The sequence below is a fragment of the Melozone crissalis genome, unplaced genomic scaffold, assembly GCF_028551555.1.
Source record: "Melozone crissalis strain CALT ecotype California unplaced genomic scaffold, PUWL_Pcris_2 ptg000045l_1, whole genome shotgun sequence".
In the NCBI taxonomy this organism is placed as follows: Eukaryota; Metazoa; Chordata; class Aves; order Passeriformes; family Passerellidae; genus Melozone; species Melozone crissalis.
In genome coordinates, this window is record NW_026535823.1 from 3,208,197 (window position 1) to 3,221,596 (window position 13,400).

Genomic DNA, 13,400 nt, shown 5'->3' on the forward strand with positions numbered 1-13,400 from the left:
AATTTACTGAGAAACAGTGTGATAGGGAGCACAAGCACCAGGGCCCTGTCTTGCCAGAGAGGGATTATTGTGTGTGATCCTGGGGTCTGAACTGGCACACAGTGTTCTGCAATAACCAAGCTGTCTTTGCAGTTACAATGTCAGCAGCAGAGCTGGAGAAGGATCTTGTCAATGCCAAAGAGGAGCTGGAGCTAATGGCAAAGAAGGAAAGGGAAAGCAGGGTAAGCTTGTGATGGAGCCTGTGCTGGTCTCCTTTGCTTTTGGGAGACCTTAGGGCTGCCCCTCACTGGAGGTTTTGGACCCTGCTCTTGTGAGGGTGCTCCAGTGAGAAATGGGGGGCAGTGTCCTGCAGGGGGGTGTTGGCTCTCGGCAGTCTCTGAGGGGCTTCTCTTCCCTCTGCAGTGGGAGCTCTCTGCTCTCCAGTCTGTCCTGGCCACACAGGAGGAGGAGCTGCAGGTGCAAGCCTCAGATATTGAGTCCTTGACCAGAACCATCCAGATGAAAGAGGAGCTCATCAAGGTGAGGTGTGCTAGGCTGGGGGAGTTCCACCTGGGAATGCTGCAGAGGAGTCTCTGTTCCCCACATCCTCAGAGCAGTGTGGCTGGCTAAACCAGATGCTATTGCTGCTGGTTTGCCTACAGCTCTCAGGTTCCTTTGGCCAGAAGGCAAAGGCCCCAAACCCCCAGACTGTTCTATTTGGTGTTTCAAGCCCTTTAATCAGAGTGCACCCCTCTTGGTTCTTACTGAGCACTCTGGTCTGTGCCTAATCCACTCTCAGTGCTCTGGCATTTTTTCCTTAGAAGACCTGGATCCTTCCAAACCCTGGAAACTGCAGGCAGTTGCATTCCAGGGAGGTTTGCAAAGGAGCAGCTGTCTTTGTTACTGATCCCTTCCTCACTGAGCTCTCCTGCTGTTTGTTGGGTTTCAGGATCTGCAGATGCAGCTGGTGGATCCTGAAGAAATTCCAGCCATGGAAAGGCTGACACAAGAAGTGCTGGTGCTTCGGGAGAAAGTGGCCGTGGCAGAATCCCAAGGACAGGAGGCTGCTGGAAACAGAAGGCAACAGGTAATGTGCCAGTGGGGCAGGCTTGGGTGTGTTTGTGTTTCTGCTGGCACTCAGGTATGAGGCTTTGTTTTCAGCCAGGATGTGCTTGTTCTTGGAAGCTGGCTGGCTGTGATTGTGGGAATACAGAGGAGATCAGCTTTCTTTAGCACTTGTCCAAAGAGCAGAGGCTTTTGGGAGTCCAGGGATGACATGGACACAAGCAAGAGAGGAAAGGGAGCCCCCAGTTTGTCAGGGACAGCTAGATAACCTCCTTTGGTTTCTGTCTCTGTTTAAGAGCTACACCTTGTCTCTTCTCTCCAAGCAGTTGTTACTGATGCTGGAAGGGCTGGTGGCAGAGAGGAATCGCTTAAATGAGGCTCTCCAGGCAGAGAGGCAGCTCTATGGCAGCCTGGTGAAGTTTCACACACACCCAGACAGGTAAGTGAGGCTGCCTTGGCCCTGTGCTGCCCTAGAGGGACTCCAGGCAAAGGATCAGCCAAATGCCTCTTTGAGACTCCAAGTTTTAGGCTGCCTTTTTCCCTTGAAGAGGCTGCACTGTGTGGCTTTAATGGCTCCCTAAACTCCCCCCATTGCCATGAGATTTCCATCTCTGTTCTTGACTTATCTTTTCCCAGCTCAGTTTCCCACCCACACTTGGCCACCTTTCAGAGACTGCTGTCAAATTCTCAGCCAACTGTTGGGTTGATAAGGATCCCTCTAGGTGCTTATCCAGGCAGTGGCCTGTCCCCTGATTTAATCCCCTGCCCTTCACAGGGCTGCAGCCTCTGGGATATTTGAGCTACCTGATAGCCAGGGAGCACATAAGTGGAGTGCTTGGGAAAGTACTGCAGAACAGCTGCGATTCCAGGCCCCTGCCGCGGGCTGGGGCCTTTTTTTGGGGGTGGCTGTGCTCCGGGGAGGTTGGAGGTGAGGCAGGAGGTGACTGAGCCGCCGGGGAGCCCCGGGGCTGTGCCTGGCTCGGTGTCCGAGGGCGGGGCCGGCCTAACCCTCTTCCCTCAGCGCTGCGAGAGACCACGCCCTGCAGGTGGAGCTGGAAGGGGTCCACGAGCTGCGGGGGCAGCTGGAAGAAGCCCTTGGAAGAAGCTTGGAGTGTTTGAGCAGGCTGGAGACGCAGGGCGCCATAGGAGGTGGGGAACAGGAGCGTGTGCCAGTCGTACCCCAGCATGCCTTCTGAGCACTGGCCCGCCTGCTGCCACGGAAACGGTTCACTAACCTGTGTCACTGACTGAGCTGTGGTACTTGCTGTGGTACGATAGAACTGGTGCAGGGCTTCTTTTGTTGTTTATTTTTGAGCTGCTTTGGAAACGGCGATCAGTGCAATCCACCTGTGTCTCGTGTACGTTCCTGTCTGACCCACCCTGGTGGCCACTGATGTATTTGCACATTCAAATCATTCCATTTTAGTTATTCCCCTCTATCTCCCTTCTTTTCCAACCACCGTGGGCCAAATAAAGATTCCCTATCTCTGAAGGAAACACCAGATGTTTTCTATCATCTCCCAAGTGCATGAGTGTGAGTTTTTGTATTCCCTCACCATTTTTCTCACCCAGTGACACCCACCCCTTGGGTTGATGGTGGCTGGCCCAAAGGGAGACAGTGTATCTGGAAAAGTGTGTTCCAGAGATGAGAATTCAAGACCTGGGGACACTTGCCTGGGCCTTTTACACAAGACTTGAGTGTAGAACCAGCAATTCAGTTTATGCTTAAACCAAATCCTACTCCAGTGTTCATGATTTTACTGACTGGCTTTTTTTTCCTAATTGTAAGTAGTTTCAACCTAACTTTTGTGAATGCCTTCATGGGAGAGTTTCCTCCTCTTTTAGACAGATGGTTTGGGGGGACTGAGACCTGTCCCTGCTCCCAGGGTCTGGGCTGGGTCTGCTCCCTTACTCAAACACGTACATATCCCTTACATGCTCCACGTGCCCCTTGGGCCATGGACCCTATTTCTGAGGTGTCTGTCTCTCTTGGCACCACTGCATTCCTTTTCCAGGTCCTCTTCCACCTTCTCTGGGAATGTGGGAGCTGGTGTGAAAGCTGAAAAACAGTAGCAACAACCCCGCAAGCATCAGGGCTTCCCATGCACAGTGGGCTGTGGATCTGCTGTCTTGTACTCACTTCTCAGGATGGCAGGAGCAAATTTTGCAGCTCTGAGCATGTGTTTGTGCTTGCTGGGGAGGCTGAGCTAGGGGCAGGCAGAGCAGAAGAGCTCTGTGCTGCTGGGCTGCACACCTGCACTGAGACTGCTCTGCTGCATGGCTCCCTGCAACTGCTTCAGCTGGCACCACCTGTGCCTTGTGCTGCCCTGGGGGCTTCTCCTCCCTGTGCCCCCGGGGCTGGAGGCAGCAGAGCTCCCCTTGGCACCCAGCAGGGCAGCACTGCCCCACTGTGGCTGCAGCACTTCCCCTGTGGCTCAAAGGGACACAGCTGGCAGCTGCTGGGCAGCTCTGGACTTGGTTAGCTTTTCCTTTCTTTGTTTCATCTCATTCCCTTCTTCTCACTTCTCCTGTAGCACCATCTTCTCTTCATCCTTTTGCTTCTCACGTTGTAGAAGCCTTTGTGTCCCTGTTCTTACCTTTCCATTGTCCCCCTGCCATCCTGGCACTGATGCCCAGCTGGTCCCTTGGGTGCCATGGAGCCCAGGGCCCAGCCCAGACTCATTGGCATGGCTGAGAGGAGTCTTGGCTGGTGCTCAGGCACCTCCCTTCTCCCCTGTGTCTGTTTTGCTGTGGATCTGTCCCTGCCTCTGTTAGCATCAGTGCCCCTTAGGGGCAGTGTTATCCTAGGCTCATGCCCCCCAGCTTTTCTGGCCTCTTCTTTAAGGCCCCCTCTTATCTCTGATAGTCCTGGCTGAGCATTCCCTGCCTGAGCTCACCCTCTGTCAAACTGTGCAGTGCTTTGTGCTGTCTCGTAGCTCTTTGTGGAAGTCATTCCTTCCTCTCTGAACTTCCCTGAGGACCTTGCTTCCTGTCCCTTGTCCCCAGCAGTGTGAAGGCTCCTGTGCAGCCCCTGTACCCGAGTGTCCCGTGCACAATTTGCAAGCATGTAACTAATTCTGTGTGCCTCCAGGCTGGGCTGAGAGCCTGAGGAGTGTGTGGGAAAGCAGAGCTGTGGCTGCACCTCTTGTCTCCTGTGCTGGTGGCACACAGAGCTGAGCAGCCTGGTGTGCTCCTGCTGTGGTGGGGGCTCAAGCACACGGTGATCATCCAGGGCAAGCTGCCCTGTGTGCGCACGTCTCTGCTCCTCTGCCGGCTGCCTGCTCTGCCCCTTGGCTTTAGTTGGGTTTGGGCTCCTTTTTCCTTGAGAATTGCGCTCCCTTTTACTCAGCCCGGGAGCACTGGGAGCCGTGTGGAGCTGTGGGCAGTGGTGAGAAGGATGCTGTGCCCTGGCACAAGGGCTGGTTCTCAGAGCAGCCGTGTGTCCCTGCTGTGTCCCTCAGCCACGGCGACCCAAAGAGAGCCTTGTGGTGGCCCTCAGCCGCCAGCAGAGTCTGCGGCCGAAGGTCTGATCCCCTCACCGTTCCGGGCCCCCAGGCAGGCACTGCTGCCGCCCCGGCTGCTTCAGCCGCCGGCACGTTCTGGTTCTGTCCCTGGGACTCCTGGCTGAGCTCTGGCTGTGCCGAGTGCCGCCTACAGGAACTGCTGCTTCCCTGCGCTGCTGCTGCCGCCGAGCCCTTCGCTCCCAGAACCGCATTTCTCCTTGTGTGGCAGCGCTGGCTGTCCCTGCTCCCTGGGACAGCGATGGCTGTCCTTGTGTGACAGTGATGGCTGTCCCTGCTCCCTGGGACACGGCTGCTTCCCTGGACAGGCTCCACCGTGCAGGGTGGTGTCTAGCCAGGTTCAGCAGTGGGGTGGCCACACGTTTTCGCAGCCTCGTGGCACACAGGGGTCTCCTGAGCGTGTCCCCAGCTATGAGCACGGTGCAAACGCCTGCCCTGCTGCAAGGCACCTTCCTGGCTGCTCCTTGGCTATTCCTCCTGAGAGCCTTGGCTTCTCCTTCAGCAGGGATGCTTGGCATCTCTCTTGACAGCATCTCTCTGTGCTCTCCTGCTCTGTGTTCTGCCTTGCCTGGCAGCTCCAGAGTTGATGGATTTGGCCACAGGCAAAGCAGTTACCTCTCCTTTGGTGCACAGGCAGCTGTGGAACGTGGCCCTGCACAGCTCTAGGGGACAGTCTTGGGCCCTGTGTAAACATCTCTCCCCTGGGGAGAGGAGGGATTTGTGACCGTGTTCACAGGGATCTTAGGATGAGGGAAGAGACAAGGATCTGACTCCATGTTTCAGAAGGCTTGATTTATTATTTTATGATATATATTACATTAAAACTATACTAAAAGAATAGAAGAAAAGGTTTCATCAGAAGGCTAGCTAAGAATAGAAAAAGAAGGAATGATAACAAAGGCTTGTGGTGCAGACTCTCTGTCTGAGCCAGCTGACTGTGATTGGCCATTAATTAGAAACAACCACATGAGACCAATCCCAGATCCACCTGTTGCATTCCACAGCAGCAGATAATCATTGTTCACATTTTGTTCCTGAGGCCTCCCAGCTTCTCAGGAGGAAAAATCCTAAGGAAAGGATTTTCCATAAAAGATGTCTGTGACAGGGATTGTGGATACAGCCGTGTCCCAGCTGCCCAGACAAGGGGCTCGAGTCCTCACCCAGGGCTTGGCACCAAGGGGACAGGAGCAGAGCTGTGTGCAAGCAGAAGAGCACGACCCCAGCTCTGCCCAAGCTCTCTGTGCACATGTAGGGACACAAGTGTCCCTTTAGCTCTGCCAAGCCAGCACAGGGCTTGCAGGGAGCCCCAGGCCATGCCTGGCAGCACGGCTTGGGCACTGAGGCACTGGGCACTTGGGCAGGGTGGCTGCTCCTGGGCAGGGGATGTGGGGTGTGCACCCCAATCCTCCCCCCGGGCTGGGGCAGTCCAGCGGGGCTCCGTGCCCAAGCCTGTGCTGCTGGTGCTGCTATGGCGTGTGGAGCGGCTGCAGGGTGGGTGGTGCGTCTGTCTGTCTGTCTGTCTGTCAGGGCAGCAACCACAAGACGCGGATGGGGCAGGAGCCGTTGCCGTGCTCCTCCCTCACTCTGGGCCAGCACAGGGTGCAGCGTGCGGGGAGGGGGTGGCAGCCCCCAGGGACGGCAGGGGAAGCTCGGCCCAGCACCGGGTGTGTGTGAGAGCAGACACCGGCCCGGGGCTGCCCGCAGTGACCGTGGGTACCAGCGGGAGGAGGGGACAGAGGCAGCGCTGCCAGCGCCGCTGCTCTGAGCGCCCCGTGTGCTGTGCTGTCCCCAGGTCAGGCCGCAGGTTCACACACCGATGGCAGCACCAACTTCACCGACAGCATGAAGGAGGAGGCAGCCCGTGGCTTGGCACCCCAGCAGGTGAGTCGGGGCAGCGCCACGCCGGGAGCGGGGGTGGCGGAGCTGGGCATCGCGCCACCGCCAAACCGCGTCCCTGTCACCCTTTGTGCCTCTAGAGCAACCCCCGGGCCCGCAAGGAGAATGGGGGCACCGAACGGAGCACAGCGCCCACCGTGCCCGAGCGGGAGCTGCGGGCTGAGCAGGAGCTGCGGGAGCTGAAGGCGCAGCTGGAGGAAGCCGGCTTCTCCTCTGTGTCCCACATCAGGCAAGAGCTCTGGGCTCTGCAGCCGGGGGGCAGCGGCCGGAGGGGACACCCTGCGTCACCCCGGCCTCTGCCCGTCCTTTACCGCGCCTTGTGCCCCCAGGAAGGCGATGCTGAGCCTGTGTCTGGAAAACGCGGAGCTGAAGGAGCGGATGGGTGAGGCCACGTCGCTGCTGGAGAGCGGGGAGCAGGAGGAGCCGGGGCTGGGCAGCGCTCTGGCCCCCGAGCCCCGGCGGCTGCCGCGGAGGAGCCGCGGGGCCCTCGGGGACCGCCCGGCCGGAGGCAGCGGGGACGGCCCGGGGCTCCCGGCAGAGAGGGGAGCGGTGCCCACCAAGCGCCCCGCGCTGGAGACCCGAGCCCAGGGGGACATGGCCAAGAGACCCTGCCCTGGCAGCCCCGGCGGAGGGGACGGGAGCCACGTAAGTGCGCAGGGAGCCGGGATGGAGATGAGCATGGAGCTGGGGATGAGGGTGAAACGCGGAGCTGACAGTCCGTCTCCCCTCCGGCAGGCGGAGGGCTCGGTTCCCGGCGGGGGCTGGCCCGGGCTGGGCGCAGAGCTGCGCTCCCAGGTGGCACAGGAACAAAGGCAGTGCCAGGAGCTGCAGGACAAGCTCGCTGCGTCGGAGGCCACGGTGCGGGCACAAGCTGAGCAGCTGGAGAAATACCACGTCCTGCTCCGTGAGTGAAAAGCCAGGGTGGGGTGGGGGCGTGCTCTGAGCCCTGTGCATGGGGCAGGGGTGGTGAATCCTGCCCGGGGGGCCCTGAGCTGATGGCGCTGCCCAGCAGGTGAACCTCAGGCACAGCAGCTCAGCAAGCAAGTGCAGGTGGACTTCCAGGACCTGGGCTATGAGACCTGTGGGCGCAGTGAGACCGAGGCTGACCGTGACGAGACCACCAGCCCTGGTAAGGAGAGCCAGGGCTCCGGGGATCCCTGTGCTCTGCCCCCTGGCACAGAGGAGTGACATGCTGTGCTCTCTGCAGAGTGCGAGGAGCCAGATGTGTTCAGTGAGACCAGCCTGGGTGAGGAGCTGGGGTCCCCGTGCCAGCCAGGGATGTCCAGAGTGGGCAAAACTGCGCAGAAAACCATGGCCCTGGAGGATGTGGAGGCCCTGCACCAGCACATCCAGGACCTGAAGGCCCAGCTGCTCAATGCCAACAAGGTGATCCAGAGCCTGCAGCGCCGTGCCCGCTCCATCTCCGTCACCAGCGGCTACACCTCGAGTGCTGAGCGGCCCCTGGCGGCCCCCAAGGCCCTGGCGTCCCCAGCGCACAGCCTGACGGACGAGGACGAGGGCTGGCAGTCGGACGGGCACGGCGCGCTGTGCCCACCCGCGCTGCGGGCACACCGCGACCTGCAGAGCCTGGTGCACCGCGTCACCCTGCTCGAGGCACAGCTGCCCGCCGCCAAGCACGGAGCCGCCCTGCCCAAGGAGCTGCACTCTGCCACTTGGCCCGGGTATGGCCCTGGGGGCTGGAGCACATGGGAAGATACAGCGATTTCCAGGAGCTGCCCGAGGCTGGCGGCTCCCTGTTGCTTGGTTTGCCTGCGGGCAGGTTCCTGGGGTGTTTGTGTGCTGGGGCAGGTTCCCAGCCGTGGATGATGCACAGACTCCCTCCATGGTGTAGCAGTCTGAATTGTTGCTAGCGTAGTCCAGGCTGAGGAAGCAAAAAGGACCTTTGCATAATATCCACAGATGTTTTATTCAGCGAGATGTTCAGGTCCCACCACCCACACCCACAGGGTCTCACTTTTTCTCTACGGGGTCCTGGGGGCTGACTCTGGTCTTGGGGCACTACAAAGGTGAGGGACAGTCAGGGAATAGGGAAGGAGTGGCTCAGGAACATAGGAACAGACATAGGAACAGGGGAAGGAGCCAGTGGGGTCTAACAGCTTTTTGAGGGAAGCTTCTTGTGTCTCCCTAGACCAGGGAATGCCCCCTAGGGTCTCCACACCATGGCACTTCATCCCTGCTGTGTTCTCAGTGGTCTGGCTGCCCTGTGAACACCCTGCTTGCCCATCTCTCCTAGGAAATACAACTCCCTGATCCAGGCCCAGGCTCGGGAGCTGTCCCACCTGCGGCAGGTGCTGCGGGAGGGCCGTGGGCAGAGCCGCGGCCTGGCCCAGCACCTGCGGGACGCCCTGCGCTCCTTCGAGGACCTCCTCCGGGGCACTGACATCGACTACTACCTGGGCCAGGGCTTCAGGGAGCAGCTGGCCCAGGGCAGGCACCTGGCTGAGAGGCTCAGCGACAAGCTGGGCATCAGTAAGCACCTCTAGGGGGGCAGTGGGGCTGGGTGTGGTGGGCGTGTGGTGGATAAGGAAGGGATGCTTTGATGGGTGAAGAGCAGGAGAAGCTCTCACATCATGTGCTGTGTGGGATACCGGCTTTGGTTTGGGCTGTCCTGTCCTGCTATGGCTCTGTGTGGGACCAGCATCCTGGGGCATGGAGACACTGACTGGCTCTTCTCTGGCCTTGATTTCTCAGGAGATCGACAAGACAGGGAGGACAAAACCAGTCACGAACTCCTGGCACAGAGGTACCTGTTCCCAAGGAAGGCTTTGTGGGATGTGTTGGCATGGGCACCCTGAGGTTATCGCTGCTCTTGGGGTGGGAGTTCAGGGTGCCCTTGGGGTGTCTGCCCCAGGTGGATGTTCTGGGGCTGCTCTGCTCTGGGGATGGTGAGCCCCGTGGGCATTCTGTATCTCTGATCCCTCGGGGTCTCTGTCCCAGGTGGATGTCTTGGGGCTCTCTGCTCTGGGGATGGTGAGCCCCGTGGGCACTCTGTATCTCTGAGCCCTTGGGTCTCTGCCCCAGGTGGATGTCCTGGGTGGGGCTGCTCTGCTCTGGGGATGGCAAGCCCTGTGGGCACTCTGTATCTCTGAGCAGCCGTGCATCACCAGTGGGACACAGCACATGGGGGATCATGTAGGAAAGGGCTGTGGGATGAAGCTCAGACCTGGTGATGGGCCGTCTCCACAGGCTCAGCCAGGAGCTGCAGAAGGAGAAGGTGATTGAGAGCCTGGAGGTGAAGCTGCAGGAGCGCTCTGAGTCCCCAGGTAGCAGCTGCCCACCCTCGGAGTCATCCCACTCTGCCAGCAGCTCATCCTTCACCTCCGAGGGGCTGGAGCCCTGCTCCGATGGGGATGCAGCCAGCGAGTACAGCCAGTGCCACGAGGAGCCTGCCCAACACACAGGTACCACCAGGGGCCACAGCTGCAGCACCCCTGGACACAGGGACTTGGCTTCTCGGCTGTGCCAGGGTCCCCAGAGCACCAGGGAGGAGGGCTCTCTGCCAGGCTGAGCCAGAGCCACTGTGACACCTCTCTCTCTGCATCTGTCTCCTGTCTCTAGGCCTTCACTTTGGCTCCTTGTCCCAGCCCGTTAGTGCCCCCCTGCCTGCCCTGGCCCCCGGGCTGTCCCCCTTCCTCCCTGCCGGGCCCCCTCCTCCTGCGGCCCCGGCGCTCCTGGGCTGCTGTGGCAATTCTGTCTGCTCCCTGGCTGAGGCACAGCAGGAACTGCAGGTGCTCCGGAGGCAGCTTGGAGAAAGTGAGCGCACTGCCTCGTGGCTTGGGTTTGCTCCTGCCTGCCCTGCATGCTGTGCTGTGACACATCATCCCCACCCTGTCTGACCTGCATGTCCTGCCCTGGATCTCCTCCTTCTTCTCAGGGCTATGGCTTTGAGGTTGGGTGCCACTGCTCTGGCTGGGGACAGTGGGAACATGTGGCTTTCATGTAGAGAGGACCTGGTGGGTTGGAGGGGCCCATCCCAAGACAGCATTAGCCCTAGGTGTAGACAGTGGCACATTCCAGGTCTTCTAGGAAAAGGCTGATTTGGTGAGGTGCTGTGTAGGAGTGGGGCTGAGACCCTCCACCTTGTGTCACGTAATCATCAAGCGCTGGGAGAGCCCCTGCTCCTCAGGGGGAATAGCTTTGGTTGGGATGGGAGGTCAGTGATGGGGACTCTGGAGTGCACTGTTGAGCAGAGCAACAAGGGAGGGGAAAGCAGATGAGGGAGTTCATTGCCCCATTCTTCCTACCTGCTCATTGTCCTTCTCCTCCTCCCCGCTGTCCTGTGCGTGCAGGTGTGACACTGCCCATGGCACCAGCAAAGCCCACAGTGCCACTGGGCCCCTTTGGAGAGGGCAGCAAAGCCCCAGCATCGTTCTGCCGGCACGGAGCCCTGCAGGGCCCGGCTGAGCTCCCCCGCGGCCTCTGGGACGTGCCCCCGGCCGGCCAGCTGCTCTATGGGGCCCTGCCCCCGGGGTACCCCTGTGGGCAGAAGCTGACAGGTATGGTCCGTGGTGGAGAGCACAGGGCATCCCCCCGCCTGTGGGGTGCAGGGAGGAGATCCGGCACCACAGCAGCTGCGGGACAGGGCTCTGCTGTGGAGAGGGGCAGGCACAGCCCTTCCTGCCCTGAGCTGTGTCCCTGGCTGTGGCAGGGGCAGACCTGCTGGAGGAACACCTGGTGGAGATCCGCAACCTGCGCCAGCGCCTGGAGGAGTCCATCTGCACCAACGACCGGCTCCGGGAGCAGCTGGAGCGCCGCCTGGCCGGCAAGGGCAGCGGTACGGGCTGGGGCTGCGGGCCAGGGCTGCGCACAGCCCTCTGCTCACCCAGCACAGCGGGGCACCGGGACAGACACCCAGCACTGCTCCCTCCGCAGGACTGCCCAGTGATGCCTATGGCCAGACACCGGAGCTGGGGCTGCAGCTGAGCAGGGAGAACCAGGCTCTGCACGAGGAAAACCGCACCCTGCGCCTCCAACGGGACCACCTCTCCCAAGGTAGGGCCGGGCCAGCATCCTGGGGCTGAGCCCCGGAGGGCACTGCCTCAGTGGGGCGGTGGTGACACCTCCGTGCTCTGTCCCCAGAGCTGGCACGGGTGCAGGAGACTCTGGTGGCTGCCTGCTCCCGGGCACGGGAGGCCGAGGCCGAGCTGGGCCAGAGGCGTGGCAAGCAGCGGAGGCTGGCGGAGGAGCTCTCCGAGTGCCAAGAGAGCGTCCGGCAGCTCCGGGACGAGCGGCGCTCTCTGCAGGAGGACAACAACAGGTAAGGTTTGGGGCACTGTGGCCCTGGGGCCACGGGACTGGGAGGGGTGGCTGGCACGGGACCCACGTGTCACCTCTGCAGGCTGCAGCACTCGGTGACGCTCCTGCAGCAGCAGAGTGAGGAGCAGCGCCTGCTCCTGCAGACCCTGCGTGCGGAGCTGCACGTCTACGAGAGCCTCCCGGGCCCCTCTGCTGAGACACGAGCAGGTATGGGACCCACGCACACCATCCCTGCCCAGCCCCTGCCCTTGGGGCGCCCGGCCCCTCTGCAACCCCTGGGTGCTCCCAGACACTTCTCCTGGGGCAGCAGGTTGCACACAGTGGCCCTGCTGGCAGCAGAGAGGGAGGGCAGGACCCCAGCAGCCCCAGGCACGGAGCCACATCTATCTACAGGGGCTCAGATGTTTCTTGTTCCAGGCTGCTTCCCATCTCCTCCGGTGCGCGATGTTGGCACTAACTCAGCAGCTCCCCTCCTGTCCCCGCTGCCCTCCGGCACGTCGGTGCTCCGGCGGATGGACGGTGGGTTCTGCTGAACTGCTGAGCAAGCCTGGAGGGCTCAGAGCAGAGTCGAGTTCCCGGGACGGGACGGGGGGTCACCAGGGGAGCGGGCAGTGCTCCTCTCCTAACCCAGCTTGCTCCACAGAGCCCCGCGGGGCAGACGTGCTGCTGAGGAAGAGCGAGGGACTGACGGGGGCTCATGTCGTCGGGCGCCTGGACACGTACCGAGCCCTGGAGCGGCACATGGTGCAGGGAAAGGCCCTGGCCCGGGAGCTGATGTGTCTCACACGGCCAGCACTCGGGCTGCCCAACTGCCCGCTCCCGGCAAAGGAGGTAAAGCGTGGGCAGGACGGGGCAAGCAGCAGCTGGGGGCCAGACCCTCGGTGCACCTCAGAGCATTACATGGCTCCCGAGCCCACAAGCAGCCCCGAGGGCTGCAGGGGCAGCTGGAGGCAGGGAGCCTCCAGGCCAGGGAACGCTGCCCAGCTGTGCCGGGCTGAGCACCCGGCTGCGGCGGGATGGGGGTGCCCCGGCAGCAGCTGCTCCCGCACCCTTCTCCCGCAGGGATGGACGGGCACGGGGCAGGGCCACCTGTGGGGCAGCGCCAGCACCCTGCACGGCATCCTGGAGGAGTGCGTGTCCCTCCTCGCTGCCTTCTGGAGCACCGTGCTGCCCGTGAGCCCTGCGCAGCACCAGGGCAAGGTGAGCTGGGGCTGGGGGCCGGCGGGGCACCGGGGCCGGTGCTCAGAGCTCATCCCCGGCCCTGTCCCAGGAGCAGGTGCTCCAGGGCGAGATCGCGGCGCTGCGGGCCCGGCTCTCCGAGAGGGAGGATGCTCTGCAGAGCACGGCCAGGCGACTGCGCTGCACGGCCCAGCTCAAGGACAGCATGGAGCAGTTCATCGTCAGCCAGCGTACGTGCTCGGGTGGCACAGCCAAGCTGGCCTGCTCCCCACGTGCCCCATGAGGTTCTGTGGCACAGGGACCTCACTGACCCCATCTCTCTCTCCTGCAGTGACCAGGACCCACAGCGTGCTGCGCAAGGCCAGGACAAACCTGGAGGTGAGTTTGCTCTGATGCCCTGGGGATGGACACAGATGGCACACACCCCTGGTGGCTGTCCTGGAGTGCTGAGGGCCAGCTGGGTGAAGCGTGTGGGGAACACAT

General features: G+C 61.3%; 1 protein-coding gene across 7 annotated transcripts in view; it reads left to right on the plus strand.

Moving 5' to 3' along the window:
* The window catches only part of LOC128943397 (myomegalin), a 36,230-nt gene that overhangs the window by 22,187 nt on the left and 643 nt on the right, over positions 1-13,400 (plus strand). For 3 of the 7 annotated variants that reach the window (XM_054286354.1, XM_054286347.1, XM_054286353.1), the window contains 24 exons: positions 133-221; positions 403-519; positions 929-1,066; positions 1,368-1,483; positions 2,066-2,193; positions 6,358-6,446; positions 6,542-6,690; positions 6,791-7,106; positions 7,197-7,365; positions 7,474-7,590; positions 7,669-8,143; positions 8,716-8,951; positions 9,174-9,225; positions 9,669-9,883; positions 10,041-10,235; positions 10,772-10,978; positions 11,131-11,256; positions 11,355-11,474; positions 11,562-11,739; positions 11,821-11,945; positions 12,156-12,257; positions 12,382-12,938; positions 13,009-13,147; positions 13,249-13,295. In XM_054286354.1, coding sequence (XP_054142329.1) covers positions 133-221; positions 403-519; positions 929-1,066; positions 1,368-1,483; positions 2,066-2,193; positions 6,358-6,446; positions 6,542-6,690; positions 6,791-7,106; positions 7,197-7,365; positions 7,474-7,590; positions 7,669-8,143; positions 8,716-8,951; positions 9,174-9,225; positions 9,669-9,883; positions 10,041-10,235; positions 10,772-10,978; positions 11,131-11,256; positions 11,355-11,474; positions 11,562-11,739; positions 11,821-11,945; positions 12,156-12,257; positions 12,382-12,938; positions 13,009-13,147; positions 13,249-13,295 — 4,202 coding nt within the window. The remainder of the gene's footprint in view (positions 1-132; positions 222-402; positions 520-928; positions 1,067-1,367; positions 1,484-2,065; positions 2,194-6,357; positions 6,447-6,541; positions 6,691-6,790; positions 7,107-7,196; positions 7,366-7,473; positions 7,591-7,668; positions 8,144-8,715; positions 8,952-9,173; positions 9,226-9,668; positions 9,884-10,040; positions 10,236-10,771; positions 10,979-11,130; positions 11,257-11,354; positions 11,475-11,561; positions 11,740-11,820; positions 11,946-12,155; positions 12,258-12,381; positions 12,939-13,008; positions 13,148-13,248; positions 13,296-13,400) is intronic. The other 4 variants (XM_054286351.1, XM_054286352.1, XM_054286348.1 and 1 more) reach the window with 4 other exon arrangements.